The 25,978-nt window shown below is 43.6% G+C and overlaps 2 protein-coding genes across 2 annotated transcripts; both read right to left on the minus strand.

Moving 5' to 3' along the window:
* Nucleotides 1–1,174: 1,174 nt before the first annotated feature.
* Nucleotides 1,175–17,171, minus strand: LOC139230145 (probable G-protein coupled receptor 139). Its single transcript, XM_070861987.1, has 2 exons — nt 16,976–17,171; nt 1,175–2,064 (listed from the first exon to the last, which is right to left on the minus strand). Exons 1-2 carry the CDS (start codon nt 17,169–17,171, stop codon nt 1,175–1,177), a joined length of 1,086 nt encoding a protein of 361 aa, XP_070718088.1.
* A 2,695-nt stretch (nt 17,172–19,866) lies between these two features.
* LOC139230407 (probable G-protein coupled receptor 139) lies at nt 19,867–22,286 on the minus strand. The gene is made up of 2 exons (XM_070862246.1): nt 22,223–22,286; nt 19,867–20,732 (listed from the first exon to the last, which is right to left on the minus strand). Exons 1-2 carry the CDS (start codon nt 22,284–22,286, stop codon nt 19,867–19,869), a joined length of 930 nt encoding a protein of 309 aa, XP_070718347.1.
* Nucleotides 22,287–25,978: the final 3,692 nt, after the last annotated feature.

Genomic DNA, 25,978 nt, shown 5'->3' on the forward strand with positions numbered 1-25,978 from the left:
GGTAGGCCACTTGATAGTGTAGATGAAAAAAGGACATTGGAGGGCTTGTCAACAGATCCCTGAAAGTAGCTGGCCAGGTGGATAAGGGAATTAAGAAGGCATAGGGAATGCTTGCCTTTATTGTCCGAGGCATAGAATATAAGAGCAGCGAGGTTATGTTTCAATTGTATAAAACTTTGGTTAAGCCACAGCTGGAGTACTGCATGCAGTTCTGGTCACCGTATTATAGGAAGGACTTGATTTCACTGGAGAGGGTGCAGAGGAGGTTTACTAGGATGCTGCCTTGAATGAAAAATCTTAGTTGTGAGGACAGATTGGAGAGGCTTGGTTTGTTCTGATTGGAACAGAGGAGTTTGAGAAGAGACCTCATTGAGTTGTACAAACTATTGAGAGGTCTGGACATAGTGGACAGTAAGGGTGTATTTCCATTGGTGGATGGATCAATTACAAGGGGGCATAGTTTTAAGATGGTTGGTGGAAGGTTTAGAGGGGATTTGAGGTGTGTGGGGGGGAGGGAGATTCTTTACCCAAAGGGTTGTGGGGATCTGGAACTTCCTGCCTGCAAGAGTGGTGGAAGCAGAAACCCTGACCACATTTAAGAGTTGGATGGATGGGCATTAAAGTGCCATAAGATGCATGGTTATGGACCTAGAGCTGGTAATTGGGATTAGTGTGGATGGCCTTTTGTTGGACGGCATAGTACTGCAGGGAATAGAATATGGCCAGAGTGATCTCCCGGACTAGTTTCGATCACCTGGATGGGTCACAGATGAATTTTCCCAGATTTTTCTCCCTAAATTGGCCTGGGTTTTTATCCGGTTTTTGCCTCTCCCAGGAGATCACACGTCTCTGGTTAGAGTGAAGTGTAGATGTTTTTCGTATAAGGGGTGTTGCAGTGGTGTGGGACGCACTGGTTGGGCTGGGTGCTCTTTGCCTTTCCATTATTATTCATGGGTTTATATGTAACCTTTCGGGCTGCTGATGAAGGACCATGAAGCTCTTTGTAGGCCGGCGCAGACATGATGGGCCAAAATGGCCTCCTTCTGCGCTGTAAATTTCTATGTTTCTATGTTTTTATGTAATACACGATTAGATTGAACTGATCGGGAGGCGATGTCCAATTGAGACATCCAACAATTAACTATGAGTGAATGCGGCTATTTAAGCGCTTACATCATTTCACAATGAGAGTAAATGGATATTTCACAATGTTCATAATCTCCTCTCGGAATCTCCTTTGGGTCAACGCATAAATGCAGGTGTTTGTGCAGGAGCTGGAATACATCAAAAGAAGGGCGATTCTAATCGCCAAATATAGTGACTTTGGACCTGGGAAAAGAGTTGACTGCGTGATGTCAAAACAGATGTGAAGTATCACAACTGGCGTCCACAACACAATGAAGCTCCCCGTGATAGTGAAGAGCAGAATGATGGATGTTCTTCGGTTCTTCATCTCGGGATCACTGCTGCTCTCCCCATTGCTGCGACTCTTCAGGGCTCTGCGAGCTCTATTGGCCACTAAGATGTGACTGACAGTGATACAATTCAACAGCACCAGCAAAGGGAATGGCAATATTGGGACTGAGAGCTGTGCGATCCATTTGTAAGCTCTCCATCCTAGATAAGAATCATAACCCGTTACTGCCTGGCAGCCCCACGCTATATCCCCAATAATATAGTAGGGCTCATAGCGGAAATAAACTGGAATGTTTATCAAAATGCTGAGCACACTCACGATGATTACAACCACAGTGGCAGTTCTTTGGGTGCAATATTTTAATTTCAGTTTCTGACAACAAATGATTACGAAGCGGTCAAAGGTGAACGATACTGTGGACCAGACAGAGAGTTGGACGCCAGATGCTTGTATGAAAGCACTAAAACGGCACACATTGGTGTACTTCAAGAATGAATCCGGGAAATATTTCCAAAAGATGCTGTCCACAGTTACATTAAAGACACAGATCATGAGATCTGCTATTGACATGGATACCATGTAGCGAGTGATACCTTTGGAGAGACCGCACTTTCCCCGGGACAGAATCACAATTGACATCAGGTTCGCTGCAAGAAATTGGAAAATAAGACAATTAGCAAAGAAATAGTTTGGATGTCTGAAAATACCACTTGTAATGGTGTGGTTAGAGTCAGGTTAGGTGGTACAATCAGAGTATGCAATCCGTCCCAGTCTCACTGGGTACGGAGCCGAGTCAAGTACAACAGAAAGCTGCCAATTTTGCTGCCTGTGGATTTAACTGAACAGAGTCGAATAAATCCGTGCAACATATGAACTGGTGAATGTTCAACCTGCCCGTGGCAAACTAGATTCACTCCAATAAATTTTACATGGGATTACAGACGATATACGGCAGAGAATCAGGACATTCGGCCCACCCAGTCCATGCCGGCATTTATCCACCATTGGAGCCTGCTCCAGTCATTCCTCATCTAACTCTATCAGCATAACCCTCTATTACCTTCTCCTCATATGCTTGTGCAGCCTCCTCTTAAATGCATCGTTACTTTTCGCTTCAATGTGGTACTAAGTTCCACATTGTCACCACTCTTTGGGTAAATACTTTCTGCTGAATTCCCTATTGGATTTCTTGATGACTATCTTATACTCATGGCCTCCAATTATGCTCTTAACAACAAGTGGAAACATTCTCTGTGTATCCACTCTATCCAAATCTTTCATCGTTTTAAAGACCTCTATCAGTTGTAAAGTTGCACAATTCATGGAACTCCACCACCCGCCCCCACCCCCCCCCACCTCCCCCGCACACCCCACCCCCCCACCCCCGCCCAGTGTTCGGACTCATTTAAAAGGAATTTCGATTTGTGACTATCGACCAGAAAGTTTGGGATCCTAAAATGCAAATGGAAGAAACTACGAGTTTTGACCGAGTTTGGGATTTTAAAAGGCATGTCGGGTCCGTGAGGAAAAGGGCTGCAAAAACCAGGGGACAGCTAGCCTCTAAAGAAGCCAGTCTTTGTATATTGAAGCCATCTGCGGTATTGAAGCTAAATAATTTGTCTGCAGAATTGTGCAAACTCAAAAACCGATCTCCCAGGAGACATTAACATAGCAACAATTGACCCAGAGATAGTCAGCCATAGCTCTAAACATGAAACCCATCCAGCGCATGCATAGTGTCAATAGTCCATCCAGCCCGCATGGAAAACCCAGGCCTAGGCAGACAATGTAAATACCAAAACTAATTTTCAAGATCGAAAAACGGATTCAACAGATCGGCACATCTGGAACGAGTTATCATTAACAAGCCCTCCAAAATATGACAAAGAAATATCAAGCCAGCCAAAATTAAGACAAGGAATCAGGATTGATTTGGAGCGCAGATTAGAACGACACCCTAAGTATAACTGAGGCCCTGTTTTACGGGTTAAGGAGCCTTCAAGAGAGCTTGCTACACAGCCTTCTACGCAGCCTTCTGGAATGTCTGCAGCCTCAACGACACGCCTGGGTTACACTGCTCTGCCACCGAAGAAGGAGGAAGAACATCACCAAACAAGCAGAGAAAGGCAGTTCCCAATGATTGCGGACATCATCATCGGGTCAAGAACTGACCACAGCCAACGTGATAAAATCAAAACCACCGCGATGGAGATATTCTAAGAATGAAACTCATCAAGAAACATAGAAACATACATAGAATCATAGAAAATAGGTGCAGGTGTAGGCCATTCTGCCCTTCGAACATACATAGCCATTCAATAAGATCATGGCTGATCATTCACCTCAGTAACCCTTTCCTGCTTTCTTTCCATACCCCTTGATCCCTTTAGCGGTAAGGGCCTATCTAACTCCCTCTTGAATATATCCAATGAACTGGCATCAACAACTCTCTGCGGTAGGGAATTCCACAGTTTAACAACTCTCTGAGTGAAGAAGTTTCTCCTCATCTCAGTCCTAAATGGCTTACCCCTTAGCCTTACACTATGTCCCCTGGGTCTGGACTTCCCCAACATCGGGAACATTCTTCCTGCATTTAGCCTGTCCAGTCCGGTCAGAATTTTATATGTTTCCATGAGATCCCCTCTCATCCTTCTAAACTCCAGTGAATACAGGCGCAGTCGATCCAGTCTCTCCTCATATGTCAGTCCTGCCATCCCAGGAATCAGTCTGGTGAACCTATGCTGCACTCCCTCAAAAGCAAGAACGTCGTTCCTCAGATTAGTAGACCAAAACTGAACACAATATTCCAGGTGAGGCCTCACCAAGGCCCTGTACAACTGCAGTAAGACCTCCCTGCTCCAATACGCAAATCCTCTAGTTATGAAAGCCAACATACCATTTGCCTTCTTCACTGCCTGCTGAACCTGCATGCCAACTTTCAATGACTGATGTACCATGACACCCAGGTTTCGCTGCACCATCCCTTTTCCTAATCTGCGCCATTCAGATAATAATCTGCCTTCATGTTTTTTTCACCAAAGTGGATAACCTCACATTTATCCAAATTATACTGCATCTGCCACGCGATTGCGCACTCACCTAACCTGTCCAATTCACCCTGCAGCCTTTCAGCATTCTCTTCACAGCTCACACTCCCACACAGCTGAGTGTCATCTGCAAACTTGGAGATATTACACTCAATTCCCTCATCCAAATCATTAATGTATATTGTAAATAGCTGGAGTCCCAGCATTGAACTCTGCAGTACCCAACTAGTCACTGCCTGCCATTCTGAAAAGGACCTGTTTATTCCCACTCTTTGCTTCCTATCTGCCAAGAATTTCTCTATCCAAGTCAATATATTACCCCCAATACCATGTGCTTTAATTTTGCACAGCAATCTCTTGTTTGGGACCTTGTCGAATGCCTTTTGAAAGTCCAAATACACCACATCCACTGGTTCTCCCTTGTCCACTCTACAAGTTACATCCTCAAAAAAATTTCAGAAGATTTGTAAGGCATGATTTCCCTTTTATAAATCCATGCTGACTTGGGCCGATCCCGTCACTGCTTTCCAAATGTGCTGCTATTTCATCTTTAATAATTGATTCCAACATTTTCCACACTACTGATGTCAGGCTAACCGGTATTTAATTATCCATTTTCTCTCTCCCTCCTTTCTTAAAAAGTGGTGCTACATTAGCTACCCTCCAGTCCATAGGAACCGATCCAGAGTCGATAGTCTGTTGCAAAATGATCACCAATGCATCCATTATTTCTAAGTCTACTTCTTGAAGTACTTTGCGATGCAGACTTTCAGGCCCCAGAGATTTATCAGCCTTCAATCCCATCAATTCTCCTAACACAAATTCCCAACTAATAAGGATTTCCTTCAGTTCCTCCTTCTCACTAGACCCTCGGTCCCCTGGTATTTCCAGAAGGTTATTTGTGTCTTCCTTCGTGAAGACATAACCAAAGTATTTGTTTAACTGGTCTGCCAAGAGAAAACCGAAGATTCAAATGTTTCCACTCTACAATCTGTTCCTAGCTACCAACAGGTAAAACATTACCTAAAAGAACGTTTAAACCTACTGCTGAAGGAAGGAAGTGCGTGCACACCCCATAAATGCAATATTTGCCATACCTCATCAGCGGACACCACCCAACTAAAGACTACGCAGTAAGATGTTATCCACGACGTTCGGGCTAGGGCAAGCAGAACCTACAGAGTCCAGCGAACCCTGAAACCACGAAGCACTGCTAGCTGGCAATAAGAGGATTGGTGAGCATTATCCTTTTTTGCCCTAGAGTTCAACCTAGTCAGATTTAGGCACTGGGAGGTGGGAGGTGTATTGTTTTCTGTTAACCCTTTTGAATGTGTGATGAAGTGTTCTCTATTCTAATGATTGTAAGTTGACATTATACTTTCTTTTCTGAATAAAATCGAAGTTTCTTGCACTAAAACCGTTGTCTCTTGCACTTTGTCACATCCCCAAATAAATCCAAAGTCTAGAACCCAGGGAGTGGGAGAGATTCGAACCACTGAGAAGGTCAGAGGTGAACCTGACCCCGAGACCACCCCCTACAGAGTTCACCACTTTTATAAATGTTCTTTATGGAGGGGCATTACTGGTGAGAATGCTTTCCCTTCTGCCAATATCTTGAACGACCGTCAGTTAAATATGCTCTGGTTTAGTTCACATTCTCGCAGGGTGACCATCAACAAAATCAGGAATGTTCGGCGAGAGGTGGAGACAGACACAGATAATTTTTTACATGCGCAGCATATCTATCAACATTTGGGAGGACGAAAGTAATTTAACATGCCAATTAAAGTTAACAAAGAAAAGTGAGATACTTCTACTGAACTGACTGTCAGCAGAAACTTGACACACATGGGACAAAGATAGACAACAGCATGTAGCAAAAATAACAACACGCTGAAAGAATGAGCTTCTAGAATTAATAATTAATTGCAAATACTTACCAGGAATGCCGATGATTGCGAGAATCGGATAGAAAAACACCGTGAAGTCTACAAATTGTGTTGGTCCCATCTTATACACAAATGAAGGAAGATTCTTTAATGCAGCATGGCTCTGGCTGGGACACTGAGGCAATGCAATGAATCCGCATTGATTTATATAGCGGCCAATTCTCCATTGAATCAGTGAAGTTACAATATAGCTGTCCTTGGGGACGGGCTATGCAACAAACACTAGTAAGACAGTTCTTTCCAAGTAAATGAGCAAAATCAGCTCCACGGACATTAATTGGGGATTGCGAATAATGTACTGCGCATTTTCAGGCTCACTATTCCCCCAGCTCTGGGACTCTGGCACGTCACCGCTTGTTGATCTCATTAGCGTGCTCTTCGCTTAAAATAATCCTCCGAAATTAATGCTATTTTCACCAATTCGCTGCATTTCAATAAGTCCAATTTCATTTAATTCACCTGGCTGGTACAGGTGGTGGTGAGATCATACATTTGTTTTACACTCGGCCCCACTGCAATCTGCTTTGTCTGCCAGAGACAGTTAAAGCGGACCGTGTATTTAGTGGACATCAGACTTGCACCAGACTGGTCCCACCCGATGATACAGAGAACCCCCAATAGAGGGTGCCAGATAAAGTGGTGACTGACGACAGTGAGAAAAATAAAGATAGATTAGCACAGGGAGAAAGATAAAGCTATGGTTCAGTACCGAAGGTAATACAGAGACACACCCGCAGAATACAAAGATAAAAGGTGTGTAATTGCAGTGAACGATACAAAGACAGTCCAGCAGAGGAAGATAAAAAAAAATGTGACTGAATAAAGTGATCGATAAAGGGACACATCAGCAAAGCGAGCTGCACAGACGTGTGACTAAGTACAGTGAGTGATATGGAGAGACACCAGCAAAGGGAGATAGATAAAGGAGGGGCACTGTACAGTGAGTGATACTGTGGACGGGGAAAGACGCTGATCCACGAGTGTTGTCAGATTGAAGTTACCAATGCAGCAGTACCTCAGGGTAGCGTTTTATGCACAAATATCATCCGCTGCTCCATCAATAACTATCCCACCCTGCTCAGGTCAGGATTAGGTATTTTCACTAAGGAAACATGCACAGTTCTTACACAGTGTTAAAGGATATACGCCGGGAGGATATTTACCCTGTCTGGGGAGTCTAGAACCAGGGGTCATAGTCTCAGTATAAGGCTTGGCAACTTAGGACTGGAATGAGGTGAAGTGTCTTCATTCAGATGGTACTGAATCTTTGTAATTCTCTACCTCATAGGTCTATGGAAGCTCTGTCTTTGAATATATTCAAGACAGAGATCGATAGATTTTTTAATATTTAGGGAATGAAGGGATGTAAGGATAGGGCAGGAAAGTGGAGTTGAGGTCGAAGATCAGCCATGAGCTTATTGAATGGCAGAGCAGGCTCGAGGGGCCGCATGGCCAACTCCAGTTCTAATTTATTGTGTTATTGTTTTATGAATGCAGCGTGCAGCCCCGTCACAACTCCTCAGATAATGAAACAATCTATACCGGCTTGGCTTATAAGTGGCAAGTCACATTCGTGCCACACTGCCGAACTCTAACAATAGAGCGATCAAACATCTCTACTTGACATTCAATGCCATTATCATTGTGGAATACTCCACTATAAATATCCTAGGCTTCACCACTGACCAGACTCAACGGGAACATCCACATTAATGCCACGCCTAACAGAGCAGATAAGGGTTTCTGGAACCTTCAGCGAGTGGTTCATCTACTGACACCCGAAATATTCTTCACCATCTACAGTCCTCAAGTAATGATTGTGATCTCACACTCTCCACATTGCTTGATGGCTGAAACTGCACAAACACTCAAGAAGCCCAATCATAATCGCAACATATCTGTCTGCTTGATGAGCTGCCCATCTAGAAGTTTAAACATAAATTCCCTGCATCACTGGTGTACTTTGCCTCGCGTGTGTACTACCCACAGAATGTCCTGCAGCAAATCGTCAAGGCCTCCTCAGCAGCATCTCGCTGTTGGAGTAGGCGTCCTTTCGGATAGAGAAAAAAATGGGGTCGGAAGCTGAGCTCAGGAGCAAACAGCATGCTGATTATGCCCGCGGTTCAGATCAGTCAACGTGGGCGGCGAATGAAATCGGTGACCTCGGGACGAGAGTGTTTAGCAGTGGCCGTAGACAATAGCTTCAGTCTTCTGAATAATTAACTGGAGGAACTTTCTGTTCTGCTCTCGCCTGTCAAAACTGTTAACTATTCCAGGATCATTCTGGAATGAAAAGACAACCCCTGGCTTCTATGCTCTATTGATAACCATCTTCTGAACTCCCTCGCACCTGCCTCCTTCACCCTCACTTCCACGAACAAGGGCAAAGAGCTCATGGACCTCTTTGTCTCTCCGATTGAGGCCATTCGTTTGGCTGCTTCTGCCACATACCTTCCTTCCCGTAGCCCATCGGACCAAACTTCAATTGTCTCCCGACTACCCTACCCCTGAACGTGCATCTTTCTCCAGAGTCCCTCCAATCTCGTCTCATGACCATCCCGAGCACATCTTCCTGCTCCCACGAATCTATTCCCATTGAGCAGCTGACCGCCCAACGTACCATTCTAGCTTCCATGTTAGCTGACATTGTTAGCGTTTCGCTCTCCTCAGGTAGTATCCCTCTCCATCAAATCTGCCAGCCTCACCGCTCTACTAAAAAAAAAACATTTGACCCTGCAGCGTTGTAAACTTCCGACCAATCTCCAATCACCCTTCCCTCTCCGAATTCCTTGAATATTTTATTGATTCCCAAGTCTGTGCATTTCTGTTCCTGAACTCCATATTTGATTCCTACCATTTGTTTGCCCGCCCCGAGCCCGCCCACACCACGCCAACCCCTGCCACACAACCGACATGGCCCTCATCAAAGTGACAAATGACATCCTTGTGACTGCAACGAAAGGTAGACTATCCCTCCTCATCCTTCTGAAACTGTCTGCAGCCTTTGACAGAGTTGACCGCTCTATCCCCCTCCAAATTTTCTCCACCATCTTTTAGCTTTGTGGGACAACACTCAGCTGGTTCCATTCTTACCTATCTAAACTTCGTCAGAGATTCATCTGCAATTGCCTCTCTTCCCGCTCCCGCATTATTACTTCTGGTGTCCACCAAGGATCTATCTTTGCCCCCCTGCTGTTTCTCATCTACATGCTGCCCCTTGGATACACCATCAGAAAATGCAGTGTTAGTTTCCAAATATCTGCTGATGACCCCCAGCGATACTGTGCGACCATTTCTCTCGGCACGTCCACGGTTTATAATTTGTCCGAGATACAGTACTGGATGAGTAGAAATGTGCTCCAATTCAACATTGGGAAGGCCAAAGTAACTGTGTTTGGTCACGGACAGAAACTACGTTCCTTAGTCAACGACTCCAAGCCTATCCCGTGCATCTCTCTGTTGCTGAGCAAGTCTATTCGCAACCTTGGTATCATATTTCACTCTAAAATTGGATTCTGACCCGATGTATGTGGCATAACTAAGGTCGCCTATTTCCACCTCTGGAGCATCAACCGTCTCTGCCTCTGCCTCAGCCCATGTGCTGCTGAAATGCTGATCCATTGCCTGTTACCTCCCGACTTGATTATTCCATCGCACCCTTGACTGGCCTTCCATATTTTATCCTATATAAACTTGAAGTCATCCAAACTCGCCTGCCTTCAACTAACTCGCAACAAGTCCCATTCACTCATCACACCTTTGCTTGCTGACATAAATTGGTTCCAGTTTAATCAACACTTCGATTTTAAAATTCTCATCCTTGTTTTAAAGTCACTCCACACCACATCCTATCTCTGCAATTTCCTCCAGCAGCACAACCACTGAGATTTCTGCACTCCTCTAATTCTGTCCTCTTGAGAATCCAGGATTATAATCACTCCATCATTGTTCGCTCTGTCTTCAAATGTCTAGGCCCCAAGCTGTGGAATTCCCTCCATAAATCTGTATGCCTCTCTACTGCTCGGTAAGATGTACCTATAAAACTTTCTTTTAACAAGCTTTTGGTCACCTGTCCTAATTTCACCTTATGGGGTTCGGTATGAAATTGTTTTTTCTTAAAACACATCTGTGAAGTGCCTTGGGACGTTTTACTACATTAAAGGTGCTTTATAAATACAAGTTTTTGTTGTTGTTCATCCAATTGTGGATGTCGGATAAGCAGCATGAAACATCACAGACTATGAAGGGACGAGACAGTTGATGGTGTGAAGGAGCTTGGTATCTTCAGCGCAAATGTTGAATCTGGCACCTATGATCCGGAATACCCTCCCTTTGCCTCTCCGCCTTTCTACCACACTCCCACCATCCCAGGCATCTCTGTTGGCTGGGGCTGTGTTTCTGTTACCAAAATGTGTTTTAACTTAACGTAACCCGAAAATGATCCGTAATACCTACGTCATTGTCCAAGCTTTTGGTCACCGGTATAATATCACCTTAGGAAGCTAAATGTAAAATTAGTCTCATTACACCTGTTGGAAAGTGCCTTGGGACCGCTGAGGGCGATGGTGGATCTGGGGAATGCAGCCAGAGCCACATCCACAGCACCATAGGTGGCTCTTCTGCACAGAGTTGGGGCGGGGGCGGGGGCGGACGAGGAAGAATGGAAGAGCTATAGTGATAGGGAATTCAATAGTCAGGGGAGCAGAGAGGTGTTTCTGTGGCTGCAGACGTGACACCAGAATGGTATGTTGCCTCACTGGTGCCAGCGTCAAGGATGTCACTGAGCGGCTGCAGGACATTCTGGCGGGAGGGAATGAAAAGCCAGAGGTCGTGGTTCATATCGGGACCAACGACACAAGTAGAAAGAGGGATGAGGTCCTGCCTGAAGAGTTTAGGGAGCTAGGAGAGAGATTATAAAGCAGGACCTCAAAGGTAGTAATCTCCGGATTACTCCCGGTGCCACGAGCTAGTGAGTACAGAAATAGCAGGATGGAGCAGTGACTGGAGAGATGATGAAGTCGGGAGGGCTATAGTTTGCTGAGGCATTGGGATCGCTTCTGAGGTAGGTGGGATCTGTACAAGCAAGACGGGTTGCACCTCAACAGAGCCAGAACCAATATCCTCGTGGGGTGTGCGGGGGGAGGAGGTGTGGGGGATATGGGGGGCATTGCTAGTGCTGTTGTGGATGGTTTAAACTAGATTTGCAGGGGGATGCGAACCTAAAAATAGATTCAATAGGGAGCGGAGTAAAGCTAGAATTAGAAAGCAAAAATAAAGATAGTGAGTTTAAAGGAGAGAGGAAATAAGCAGGAAAGAAGGGTAAAAGAACAAATTAAAAAGCACATTTTCTAAATGTACGTAGCATTCGTAAGAAAATAAATTAATTGACGGCACAAATTGAGACAAATGGGTATGATCTGATCGCCATTACAGAAACGAGGTTGCAAGGAGACCAGGACTGGGAATTAAATATTCAGTGGTGTTTCACAATCCGGAAGGCCAGACAGAAAGGAAAAGGAGGTGTGGTAGCTCTATTGATAAATGATGGAATCACTGCAATAGTGAGAAAACGATATTGGCCTAAATGATCAGGATGTTGAAAAAGTTTGGGTGGATTTAAGGAATAATGAGGGGGAAATGTCATTGATGGGCGTAGTCTATCGGCCCCCTAACAGTAGCAACTCTGTTAATCGGAGTATAAACCAGGAAATAGTGGGGACTTGTAAAAAGGGAACAGCAATAATCATGGGTGATTTTAACCTCCATATTAATTGGAAAAATCAAATTGGTCAGGGTAGCCTTGTGGAAGAATTCTTCGACTGCATAAGGGACGGGTTCCTTGAGCAGTATGCAGCGGAATCAATCAGGGGGCAGGCTAATTTAGATCTGGTCCTGTGTAATGAGACAGGATCAGTAAACAATCCTATTAAAGGATCACCTTGAAATGAGTGATCATAGCGTGATTGAATTTCAAATTCAGATGGAAGGTGAGAAAGTTGGAAATGAAACCAGCGTACAAAGCTTAAATAAAGGAGACAATGAAGGTATGAGGGCAGATTTGGATAAAGTGGATTGGGAAAATAGACTAAAGTGCAGAACAGTTGGTGAACAGTGGCGTACATTTAAGGAGATATTTCACAACTCAAGAAAAATACATTCCAGTGAGTAGAAAAGTGTACAAAAGACAAGATAGCCATCTCGGGCTAACTAAAGAAATAAAGGCCTGTATCCAATTAAATCTAGGGCATACAGTGTGACCAAAACTAGTGGGAAGACAGAAGATTGGGAATCTTTTAAAAGGCAGCAAAGAATGACCAAAAAAGTGATTAAGAAACGGAAGGTAGAATATGAAAGTAAACTAGCACGAAATATAAAAACAGATAACAAGAGTTTCTATAGGTATATAAAAAGGCAAAGAATGTCTGAAGTAAATTTTGGTCCCTTAGAGGACGAGAACGGGGGATTAGTAATGAGGAACATGGAGATGGCAGAAGCTCTGAACAAATATTTTGTGTCAGTTTTTAGGGTAGAGGATAAAAACAATATCCCAACAGTGGATAGTCAAGGGGATATAAGGGGGAGCAACTTAACACAATCCCAATCACCAAGGAGATGGTACTCAGTAAGATAATGGGACTAAAGGCGACTAAATCTCCTGGACCTGATGGCTTGCATCCCAGAGTCTGAAGAGAAGTAGCAGCAGGGATAGTGGATGCATTGGTTGTAATTTACCAAACTTCCCTGGATTTTTGGGAGGTCCCGGCAAATTGGAAAACTGCAAATGTAATGCCCCTATCTAAAAAAGGAGGCAGTCCAAAAGGAGGAAATATAGACCAGTTATCCTAATATCTGTGGTCTGGAAAACGTCGGAGTCGATTATTAAATAAGCAGTAGCAGGAAGCATAATTCGGTCAGGCAGTCAGCATGGATTTATGAAGGTGAAGTCATGTTTGACAAATTAGCTGGAATTTTTGAGGATGTAAGGAACAGGGTGGATAAGGGGGAAGCAGTGGATGTTGATTATTTGGTCTTCCAAAGACATTTGACAAGATGCCACATAAAAGGTTACTGCACAAGATAGATGTTCAGGGTTTTGGGTGTAAAATATTAGCATGGAGAGAGCATTGGCTAACTAACAGAAAAGAAAGAGTCGAGATCAATGGTTGATTCTCGGGTTGGCAATCAGTAACTAGTGTGGTGGTGCAGGGATCAGTGTTGGGACCCCAGCTATTAGCAATCTATATTAACGAATTGGAACAAAGGACCAAGTGTAAGGTAGCCATGCTTGCTTACAATACGAAAATGAGAGGAACAGAAATGTGAGAGGAGGACAGAAAAAATCTGTAAAAGGACAAAGACAGGCTAAGTGAGTTGGGAAAAATTTGGCAGATGGAGTATAATATTGGAAACTGTGAAGCCATGCACTTTGGCAGAAAAAAAGCAAAGAGCAAGTTATTATTCAAATGGAGAAAAATTGTAAAATGCTGAAGTACAGCTGGACATAGGGGTACGTGTGCATGAAACACAAAAGTTTAGCACGCATGTAGAGGAAGTGATCAGGAAGGCCAATGGAATCTTGGCTTTTATTGCAAAGGTGATAGAGTATAAAAGCAGGGAATTCTTGCTACAGCTGCACAGGGTATTGATGAGGCCACACCTGGAATACTGCGTCGAGTTTTGTTTTCCATATTTACGAAAGGATATACTTGCTTTGGAGGTAGTTCAGAGAAGGTTCACTTGGTTGACTCCGGAGGTGGGGCGGGTGAATTATGAGGAAAGGTTGAGGAGGTTGGTTCTCTACTCATTGGAATTCAGATGAATGAGAGATGATCTTTTCGAACCGTATAAGATTATAAGGGGGCTTGACAAGATGGATTCAGAGAGGATGTTTACACCGATAGGGGAGATTAGAACTAGGAGGCACAATCTGAGAATAAGGAACCACTCATTCAAAAATGAGATGAGGAGGAATTTCTTCTCTCAGAGGGTTGTGAATCTGTGGAGTTCGCTGCCTCAGAGAGCTGTTAAAGCCTGGATATTGAATATATTTAAGACAGAGATAGACAGTCTCTTAACAGATAAGGGATTAAGGGGTTATGGGGAATGGGCAGGGAAGGGGACCTGAGTCCATTATCGAATCAGCCATGATATTATTAAATGGGGGAGCACACTCGAAGGGCTGTATGGCCTACTCCTGCTCCTATTTCTTATGTTCTTATTTTACTACGTTAAGTCCGTATAAAATTATAAACTTAGCTGTTGTTGATGCCCAACTTGATTCTCCATTGAAGGCATTGGGCGGCGATGTAAGAATTCCAGAAGCACCCTGAACTAAAAGGTTTGAAGCTGATGCGTACGGGGGACAGTGTTTATATTATTCAGCACTTGAAGATTTAATACATTACATTGTTCGAGCAGCAGTTTACAGCGTATAATTTAGAAAAAATATTGCCCCATTATGCTCTGGGTAGAAGTCTGGACTTTGAATAGGCTACACCCGGTTTTTCCTGTCCCTCCTATTTCGTCTGTCTGTCGGGTGTCCGCTAGATGCTTTCTGAAATCGTATACTCTTTGTGGCTGTTGAGAATTCATTCTTACACTCTTACTCTCGTTCAAAATCTATAGCGCCTTACTGAGCTGACAACCAATTCCCGCAAATCCAATCATTAATGTGCCACATACATAATACCTCTGCCTATTCAGATGCTGGTCTTATGACCCTCTTATATCATTTGTATTTGACCATCAAGACTCAAAAGTGGCGTAGTTATGGTATCACAAATGAACATGTCTCCAAACTGTAGAGAAACCAATTGTCTTTGATTGACGAATTGGCGAGGTTTAGCCAGGGGGTTGATGGAATCGTTTAAAATATATCCAGTACAAACTGGATCCAAGGACTGACGTGGTTAGTGCTATCTAGTCAGCTAATGAAGGGAAAATTCAAGGCATTTCAGAAACTGCGACATACCAGTCGCATTCTTGAATCATTGCAGACCGTTTGGTGAAGGAATCCCCACAGTGCTGTTAGGGAGCGAGTTTCAGGATTTTGATGCAGTGACGGGGAAGGAACGGCGATATACTTCTAAGTCCGGATGGTGTGTAACTTGGAGGGGAACTTGCAGGTGATGGTGTTCCCACACACCTGCTACCCATATCCTTCTAGTTGCTACAGCTCGTGGGTTTGGGAGGTGCTGCCAAAGAAGCCTTCGTGAGTTGCTGCAGTGCATCTTAACGATGGTCCATATTGCATCCACATAGCGCCTGTGGTGGAAGGAATGAATGTTTGAGGTGGTAACTGTTCATTCATGGTTGCTGTTTCAGAATCCTGGATTCCCCTCCCAAAAACATTGATTAGAGCGACATCTGAGAGAGAGCAGCTGTTCAAATTGAAGCTGCACTGTCACCTTCTCAATGCTGCCAGGGATTAGTTATGTAGGCAACCTTGCCAGCATAAGAAAAATAAATCATACATGGGGGTTGGGGGGGGGAGCAGGGGTTCGGTGGTAATGATCTGCTTTGATATTGCAACACGGAAACAGTCCATTTGGACCATCCAGTTCGCACCAGTGTTTGTCATCTATGTAGGCAGTAGTCATAATCACATCGCACTACTCCAATGTCACTTGCTTCCCCTTTCCTTCATTCCTTCAGGTATTCTATCCAACAGATCTCGATCATCTACAGTGTTTAGCTTCGCAACTTCCGCCGTGTAAACCGCCGCATATCGCTCTTTTTCCCGGTTCCGCTTTTTACCTGACCCTCTTTCCACATTAAACTTAATGATTTTTGAAAGGGCCTTTAAGTGCTCGCATGGTCAGATTACTATACAGGCTTATTGTGTTTGACCTGCAGAAGTTGGGAGTTTTAAGCCTGTTAAATTTAGGAATACAGTAATTATTTACTGGTATAACCCAAAGTACATCTTATCCTTGGTTTGCCTTATTACGAATCGCCCTCTTGCACCTGCGATTATTATTAGACATTTTTGTTGCGCTAGTCGTGTGGTGGTCCGGCCCCTGGTTGTGCTCACTGTTGCGAAAGTAGTGGGTGGGACTTGGTTGGTGGGTCGATCTCGGGAGATATCCCCCCACCACCATGCATTGATGTTGAGTAAAATCTGCGCCCACGTCACCGGGCGCAGTATCTTTGTCCGGCCTAATTATGAGACACACCGCAGTCTTTTTCCCGTTAATTATTGATCATGTATTACTGGCCCATTCCCAATATTGTTTATTTTCCTTGTTACATTTTTTTATGCCCATTATTTAAGTCTAATGTTGCTCCATCCATTACCATCAGTGTTTTTGATTCTTTATCACAACTAATGTCGCCGGAGTCCTTTAATAGAGGTAATGCTGTCCCTCAGCCTGCTGTCCTTGATATGAGGCTGCATTACTCCACGTTGTTCCCCCGAGCACCAGACTCCTGAAAAAAAATATATCCCGGTCGTCACCGGTTAGATAGTGACCATGCTTCTTTAACTGGGTCCAGTGTTTCCACTTGCAGATACCTCTTATAACTATGCAGGCGCAAATGCCCCTTACTATACACACCATCACCTGATTGGTCCCTTTGGGGTATTTGTATCTTCTGTTCCTTAGTGTCGTTCTCAAAGCCCTTGATTACTTGCTGATTTCCAACCTGTGCTTTAAAGTCATGTAACTGCTTATAGAGTTCCATCACAAACGTCCATTTCCTGTCTTGATGAAGTCCTGCTTCATCGCTTCCTGTAACCAAGACTTCTGACAGTCTCATTGCCCTTCCAATCATTAGTTCAAAGGGTGTCAGTCCTGATGTCCGACTCGGGGTTGCCCTGAGCTTCATCAGTACCCGGGGTGACCTGTCTACCCATCCCTTTCCAGCCTCCTTGATTGCCTCGACTAGGGTCGTGTTTAAGGTCCTATTCATTCGTTGCCCCAATCCGGAAGATTCTGGATCATATGGGATATTTTTGCCTGATTCCTAGTAAAGTGCAGGCCTGATTCATTATCTTCCCTGTGAAGTGTGCACCTTGATCTGCGTCCAGCTGTAGTGGCATTCTACATTGGGGTATTTCTTCTGCTGGGATCCTGGCCACGGTTTTTGCTGAACAATTTCCAGTGGCAAAAGTTTCTACACACTTCGTAAACTGCTCTATTATAACGAGGCAATATGTCGTCTCCTTGTTGCTGGGTAATGGTCCAGTAAAATCTATCTGCAAGCTTTCCCAGGGTTCTTTCGGTCGGGGCTGGTGTCCCATTCTGACCTTTACTTTCACCAGAGTTGTATTTTGCACATGTCATGCACCTTCTACAACAGTCCTCTATATCGCTACTCATTCCCTTCCACCACCAGCATCTGGACATCAAGCTTATCACGTTGGTTCTACCTATATGGACATACACGTGGTGTCAATTTAGTAGGCTCCTCTGGAATGCGCCGGGGGCACGACATTCCCATTTTTCCCCTTCCTTTGCTGAGTTCACATAAAGTAGATCTTTTCCCCTTGTTATTTTCAAAACTCTTTCCTGCTTGATTAGAGTGTTTGGTACTTTTCCTCAATAAGCACCCTCCATTTTGAAAAGGTTTTCAAACCCGAAATTTAAATCTCCATTACTGCAGTGAAATTTTCTCGTAATTTAAAATCATTATCAACATAGAGTGTCTTTTATCTCTTTTCCCAGATTCACACTTTGAAACAAAGCTGAGATTTCACTGTGGTTTTCATTGGTTAATTAACCTTCAATTTGTTAATTTAAACTACATAAGACAATCGCAAACACTTTTTCCCCCAATTGGACATTCAATTTGTTTTCCTTTTAGCAGTCTAGTTTCAAGGTTGCATTTTATCTTTTGATCAAAACAAGGTGTCCATTGTGAATTCAATGTTTTTTCCAGCACTAATTCAACAGGCAAGAAAGCTTCCACATGAACCCTTTCACTTAAAGACAGATATTCACACGAAATTTTCATTCAAAACAGCTTATCCTATATTTTTTCAGCAAATTAATCGCAAACACTTTTTCGTCTGGGTAAGTTTACCCCTCTACCAGATTCCATGTAATGTTTCCAAGCCTTTAGACCCATCTAACGTCCAGCCAGACAACAATACTGCTTGCCTCCCTAATCTGGTTACTCTGAATGGAAGTGTCCATTTTATTTTTCGTCTATTCCCGCTAGCATTTATACCCAGGACCTTTTTAGTTCATATCTTAGAGACCCCCTTGGTCTTTATTTTATCACACTGGCCAGTTTTCATCAACATCCTAGGGTCACACCCCCATTTTTAGGTTGCATTCCTTCTTTTTCAGCCAATACGCCTATCCCCAATCTTGGTTTTCGTCCTTCCATGGTTTGCTATAATTTGTTCTCCAGGTTACCCCCGTCTAGTACTTTATACAGATTCCCTCCTTCCCTGTCAAAACTGCAGCTGGAGGTGGTACAGAAACATATTCACTGCCATTGCTAGCTGTGACATCATCCAGGTTGGAGGGTCTGTACCCTGCTCACAGTGCCAATTGTTGGGGTAAACAGAAGTTTTCTCTTCCTCGCAGCGGACTACCAGATATAAGTAATCGGCACCTCACCCTTTGTCCTCTATATAATGACCACAGAATTAAAGGAACGAAACCTTAGGTTCAACCAGCTTTAGTTTGAGCAAATGCAAGGGAGGGTTCAATCGTGGAACCTTCAAAATACAAGCAGTTTCGAGTAAACTTTATCGAGGTTTTGGAGAGGAGCTACCCTCATGTAAAATCATCGATAGGTCTATTGCTATCAGCGGAGTTACATTGATTTGGCGACTCTTATCCGTCTGGCTCTGAGTGGTACATGCAATTGTCCATCTCCCATCATATGTTAATTTTGTTGTTCAATGAATTGCACTTTGCCACAGTCTATATGTCATCTGAAATAACTGTTCGCAAAAAAATGGCTTTCTTATCCCTTCCTCGAGACTTCTAATCAAAATTTGCAACTGCTGACTTTGGCTGTTTTAAGTGTTACGAAGGTTAACCATACAATTTTAATGCGTTGTAACTGTGCTATACCTCCATAAGCAAGTGTTACATACATAGGCAATGATTCCTCAGACTCTCCATATACTGATTAGTTCAGTAACTTCAGCATTGTATTCTGAACACCTATCTGTCTGCTCTTCGCCTGCTATATCCCTTACGGTGGATGATCATCCTAGATGGTGATGGAGACTTGAATGCCCTAATGGCCGACTCCTGCACCTATTTTCTGTGTTCCTACGTGTCTATGATAAACAAGAGTTACCAGAGATTCTGAAGGGATGTTTGTGCATTCAAAAGTTGTTCGGAGTATTCAGATTCTTCGAGGAGTTCATAAACCAAGTGGGCTGTTGCAAGCCATAATGGGTGGGGCAACAAGACTTTAAATAGGAATTGAACAAATTTGCATGCGAAACGATGGATAATTCACTTTGGTTGGATTTCATCCGTAAATATTATTGAAAATGTTTAATAATGAAAGTATACGGATATTTCAACACAATCTTGATCTCTGCTCTGAATCTCCTCTGGGTCATTGCATAAATGCAGGTGTTTGTACAGGAAGTCGTGCACATCAACAGAAATGTAATTCTAACTGCCAAATAAAGGGAGTTTGAACCTTGGAAAGTAACTGTCTCTGTGACACCGACACATATGTGTATTACAGTAATTGGCGCCGACAGCACAATAAAGCTCCCCGAGATAGTGAAGAGCAGAATAATGGAAGTTCTTCGGCTCCTTATCTCGGGGTCACTGCTGCTATGCCCATTGCTGCGCCTCTTCAGGGCTCTGCGGGTCCTATTTGCCAATAGGATGTGCCTGGCAGTAAGAGAATTTAACAGCAAAAGCAAAGGGATTGGAAGTAATGTGCTTGAGAGGTTGGTAATCCATTTGAGAGCTTTCCATGCTGGTAAACTGAAGTATCCTGTTACGGTACGGCAGCCCCATGGTATCTTGTTAATAATATGATAGGGCTCATAGCGGAAAAACATGGGAACATTGATGAAAATGTTAAGCACACATACGGTTATCAAGACCACCGTGGCAGTTCTTTCAGTGCAATATGTTGACTTCAGTTTCTGGCAACGAATGGCGATGAAGCGGTCAAAGGTGAATGACATTGTGAACGAGATGGAAAGTTGAATGCTAAGCCCTTGCATGAAGGCACTGAAACGACACACGTAAGTGTAATTCAATAATGAATCTGGGAAATGAAACTTAATTATTTGACTCACAATAACATTAAAGATGAGAACCATTATGTCTCCCACAGCCATGGCCATCATATAACGAGCGATCCCTTTGGAAAGTCCACACTTTCCTTGGAAAAGAATCAAAATTGACATCAGGTTCGCTGAAAGGAATTGAAAAACAGGAAACTTAGCAAAGCATTCAGCAGAGATGTTCACTATCACCCCATTAGAATACAAAAGGTTAGAATTCGCGAGACATGGAGGTATGATTGTTAATTTTAACTTTGTGTGAGTATGTAAAACAGTGATATAAAATTGGCCACACAATGAGTAACACGCCTGCTTTTATTTTCTGTGAAAGTCGTTGAACGGGAATCTTAGGAATGCTATGTCAATGGCGGCCAATTCAACATCGCCCATTTTAAACTAGAGCTAATAAATAACATTCAATACTGGAAATACACAGCAGGTTAGGCAGCATTTGTGGAGGGAGAAACCGAGTTATCATCTCAGGTCAGTGACCTTTCGACAGAACTGGAAAAGTTTAGAGACGTAACAGATTTTAAGCAGGGGCAGGGAAAGGGGGATGGTGGGAAAGCATAAATGGGAATGTCTGATAGTGCAGAAGTTAGGAGAGATCAAATGATACACGTTATGATATTACAAAGGAAAAGAAGATTTAATGGGACAAGAAAAGTAACAAAGGATGAGTCTAAAAGAGGTGCAAATGGTAATGACTGAGTCATCAACGGCTGCAATGTAAAAAAAATGGCGCAGAGTTTATGATCTGAAATTGTTGAACTCGATATTGAATTCACAAGGCTGCAAAGTGCCTAATAAAAAGTCGAGGTACTGTTCTTCGAGAAAATCCTTCCATTTCGAACTTTCTTATAGGACCGTTAAGATTTGCAAACATGAACTACTAAATTGGTGCATTTTTAACGTAACTTGTCAGGTGGGCAAGCTGGCTTAATTGCAAAGCAACTGAATATCAGGTGCTGTGTATAATATGTGCCAATTCTATACTGCTCATTTTGCGCCATCGCTCGAGATTAACTTCCAGACCCACCTATTTGCTAATATCTTATGTAAAAGATGGCACTGTGACAGTGCAGTGCTGCTTCACTACTGCATGTAAATATTAGCTTAAAAAATGAATTCTGGTCACTGAAGTGGGATCGGAAGCCAAGATCTTCTGGACTCGGAGTACAAGAGTGCTACCATTGAGCCAAAGCTGACAAGTAAATGCCAAATGTTCCTGTTTCAACTTCACAACCTGCGTAGTAACGAGGCGAGGCTGACCGCCCAATCAATGAGATAGAACCGATCGATTTCCATTCCAGTTAAAATAAATGGGGACAAAAAACATGCTATCGCTTCAACGGGCATGTGATTCAATCCTACACGTTACTACCCCAGGTGTGAAGGTGCATTTACATCAACAAAAATAAAAATCACAATGGGATGTAATATTGCAGTTAAGAAATAAAGACTTGCATTTATATAGGGGCCTTGATGACCACCACATGACTCAATCCGTTATACAGCCAAGATGCACTTTTGTAACATAGGAAAAACAATGGTATACGGACATTAGTTATGGTTTACAAAATCTGACCAGGAACACCAATAAGTGCAAGAATCGGATAGAAAATCTCTATCTCAAGAGCCTGTGGTCCCATGTTCTGCTCAAAGCCGGAGCTGTAGAAGCGAGGCAAAGCATCGAAAGAAGTTTGATTTATATATGAGCCAATTCTCCAGTGAGAGTGAAGGTTATGTAACCGCTATAATTAGCTGTACATTTCAAATAAATTAGTGCACCTCTTCATTAATCAGTAATAAATGTGAGCTGTATGATCAGTGGAGAATGCAAGCCACATTGCAATCTCACACTTAATAACACCTCACCCCTGTGACTGTTGCCTCGTCACTGCATCTTGATCGCAGCAGCTGCCATTGGTGAGACAATTAGATTAGGTTGACCCATGTAGTGGATATAGACCGTCAAATTTCCCATCCATAATGTTGCCCATCCCCGCCTCCTGCTCAGCTGATCAGATGTTGAAACCCTCATTCGTGCCTTTGTAGCCTCTCGACTCAATTGAGGTAATTCTGAGGTTAAACAACAGCGTAACACAGGCGTTGTCGACTGGGCCATTCCTTAAACCCGGCTCTCCTTCTCCGTTTCCATTGACTTCAATGGGATAACATATCAGGAGTGGTTATTGAAGGGTAGTCCGGCCGATGTCACATGTTTCATTCGACGGTCTAAGTTAGATTTATGCACAGTTATTCCTGGCCAGCTTCCTATTATCCACCCTCCATGAACCTCAGATCATTATATAACGTTCTTCCTCTTTAACCTGCTCAAGGCCTAAAATACCATCCAATCTCCCTGTTAATCCTTCTGCAGCCACTCTCCATTCACATCACCATTGGCAGCTATACCTGCAGCCACTTAAACCACTAGCTGTGGCATTCTCTTCCTAATCTGCTCGAACTCACTATCCGTCACCACCTTTAACACCATCTCTAACACCCAATTTAGTGCCCAAGCTTATAATAACACCCGATTCTTTGGCTCGGTATCCATCGTTGTTTCATTAGGCCTGTGTGAAGTGCCTTGGACAGGTGTCCTAAATTAAACATGTTATATAAATGCGTGGGTTGCAAATTGACAGGGCATGACGTTGGTTGCTATTACTTTGGCTGATATTCAGTTAAATTGACTTCGACAGCAGTGAATGTTGGGTGTGTGATATCATGGGCGGCAAAAAAGATACTGCCTGTTTTGCATCCCCGCAAGCTGTTGCTCGTGCCAATGTTGATGAAAGAAGCACTTCGAAGTATAGCGCAGGACACCTTTACTGCAGTTAAAAAGAGGAGAAATAAATGGAAGGTGAAACTTCTGTATTTTTTTAATTCGTTCACGGGATGTGGGTGCCGCAGGCAAGACCAGCATTTACTGGCCCGATTGTTCCTGAGAAGGTGGTGTTGAGCCAACTTATTGAACTGAGTGCCTGTCTAGCAACGTCAGATTAAGCGTCAACCACATTGGCATGAGTCTGGATTCACATGAAGGTCAGACCAGGTAAGGATGGCAGATTCCTTCCGTGAAGGACATTAATGAACCAAATGCCTTTTTATGACAATCCGATAGTTTCATGGTCAGCGGTTTTTAATTCCAGATTTATTTAATTAACTAATTGAAATTCCCCAGCTGCCATGGTGCGATGTAAACTCACGTCTCCAAGATCAGTAGTCCAGGACTTTGGATGGCGAGCTCAGTGGCATAACTACGATGTTACTGCACCCACGGTTGCACCACACCAACCAGTCTATTGATACACAGAGATATTGAGATAGTAACTCGTCATAGGCATTAGCAGAAAGTGGGTGGTATGGAGTCAAATTCCCGTTAGATGCCCCGCCCGACTTACAGTTCAATTTATTTCCATTGAATCGCTCCATCCTTGCCTGCAGGTTCTCACTGACGTGCTGGACGACCCCACACACGCCAGAGATGACTCTTTCCATGCTCTCAGCCATTATTTCCAAGCTGGCAGATTGGCCAATGCAGTGAAACGCTCCTGCTTTGAATTTAGGTAGTGCCCTCAAAATCATCATCTTTTCCCGCTACAACTGGTCTCAGATGCGAGCACTCTCTGTGAGAAGCTACATCCTGACCATCCTATCCTACTATTCCTTCTCACGTGCTATAGTGAGTCTCCCAATCCAGAACTATTGTATCAATTGAAGTCCGTGTTATTCTGCTGCTTGCTAAATAAGCTTGAGTGATAATCAATCTTCCTTTCTTCGCACTCTTCAGCTTCTGAGCACATTTTGTTTCCCTGAATATGATGAGAGGGGCAAAAAATAGCATTTAATGTGAGGTGACAGATTAGGAAAAGGGGAGCTGCAACGAGACCTCGGTGTCATAGTACATCAGCAATTGATAGTTGGCATGCAGTTAGAGCAGGTGGTGAAGAAGGCATAGAAACATAGAAACATAGAAAATAGGTGCAGGAGCAGGCCATTCAGCCCTTCTAGCCTGCACCGCCATTCAATAAGTTCATGGCTGAACATGAAATTTCAGTACCCCCTTCCTGCTTTCTCGCCATAACCCTTGATCCCCCGAGTAGTAAAGACTTAATCTAACTCCCTTTTGAATATATTTAGTGAATTGGCCTCAACTACTTTCTGTACTAGAGAATTCCATAGGTTCACCACTCTCTGGGTGAAGAAGTTTCTCCTCATCTCGGTCCTAAATGGCTTACCCCTTATCCTCAGACTGTGACCCCTGGTTCTGGACTTCCCCAACATTGGGAACATTCTTCCTGCACCTAACCTGTCTAAACCCGTCAGAATTTTAAACGTTTCCATAAGGTCCCCTCTCATTCTTCTGAACTCCAGTGAATACAAGCCCAGTTGATCCAGTCTTTCTTGATAGGTCAGTCCTGCCATCCCGGGAATCAGTCTGGTGAATCTTCGCTGCACTCCCTCAATAGCAAGAATGTCCTTCCTCAAGTTAGGAGACCAAAACTGTACACAATACTCCAGGTGTGGCCTCACCAAGACCCTGTACAACTGTAGCAACATCTCCCTGCTCCAGTATTCAAATCCCCTCGCTATGAAGGCCAACATGCCATTTGCTTTCTTAACCGCCTGCTGCACCTGCATGCTAACCTTCAATGACTGATGTACCATGACACCCAGGTCTCGTTGCACCTTCCCTTTTCCTAAACTGTCACCATTCAGATAATAGTCTGTCTCTCTGTTTTTACCACCAAAGTGGATAACCTCACATTTATCCACATTATACTTCATCTGCCATGCATTTGCCCACTCACCTAACCTATCCAAGTCACTCTGCAGCCTAATAGCATCCTCCGCGCAGCTCACACTGCCACCCAACTTAGTGTCATCCGCAAATTTGGAGATACTGCATTTAATCCCCTCGTCTAAATCATTAATGTACAATGTAAGCAGCTGGGACCCCAGCACTGAACCTTGCGGTACCCCACTAGTCACTGCCTGCCATTCTGAAAAGTACCCGTTTACTCCTACTCTTTGCTTCCTGTCTGACAACCAGTTCTCAATCCACGTCAGCACACTACCCCCAATCCCATGTGCTTTAACTTTGCACATTAATCTCTTGTGTGGGACCTTGTCGAAAGCCTTCTGAAAGTCCAAATATACCACATCAACTGGTTCTCCTTTGTCCACTTTACTGGAAACATCCTCAAAAAATTCCAGAATATTTGTCAAGCATGATTTCCCTTTCACAAATCCATGCTGACTTGGACCTACCATGTCACCATTTTCCAGATGCACTGCTATGACATCCTTAATAATTGATTCCATCATTTTACCC

Source organism: Pristiophorus japonicus, chromosome 19 (assembly GCF_044704955.1).
Source record: "Pristiophorus japonicus isolate sPriJap1 chromosome 19, sPriJap1.hap1, whole genome shotgun sequence".
NCBI classification, from domain to species: Eukaryota; Metazoa; Chordata; class Chondrichthyes; family Pristiophoridae; genus Pristiophorus; species Pristiophorus japonicus.

What these genes read in the sequence shown, in the direction of transcription:
- LOC139230145 (XM_070861987.1), bottom strand. Translation starts at nt 17,171, where the DNA reads ATGAGACTGTCAGAAGTCTTGGTTACAGGAAGCGATGAAGCAGGACTT. An exon ending in ACCCCAAAGGGACCAATCAG is followed by an intron (nt 2,065 to 16,975) that starts GTGATGGTGTGT and finishes AATTTCTTGCAG; the next exon opens with CGAACCTGATGTCAATTGTG.
- LOC139230407 (XM_070862246.1), bottom strand. Translation starts at nt 22,286, where the DNA reads ATGGGACCACAGGCTCTTGAGATAGAGATTTTCTATCCGATTCTTGCA. An exon ending in TGCACTTATTGGTGTTCCTG is followed by an intron (nt 20,733 to 22,222) that starts GTCAGATTTTGT and finishes TTCTTTTCCAAG; the next exon opens with GAAAGTGTGGACTTTCCAAA.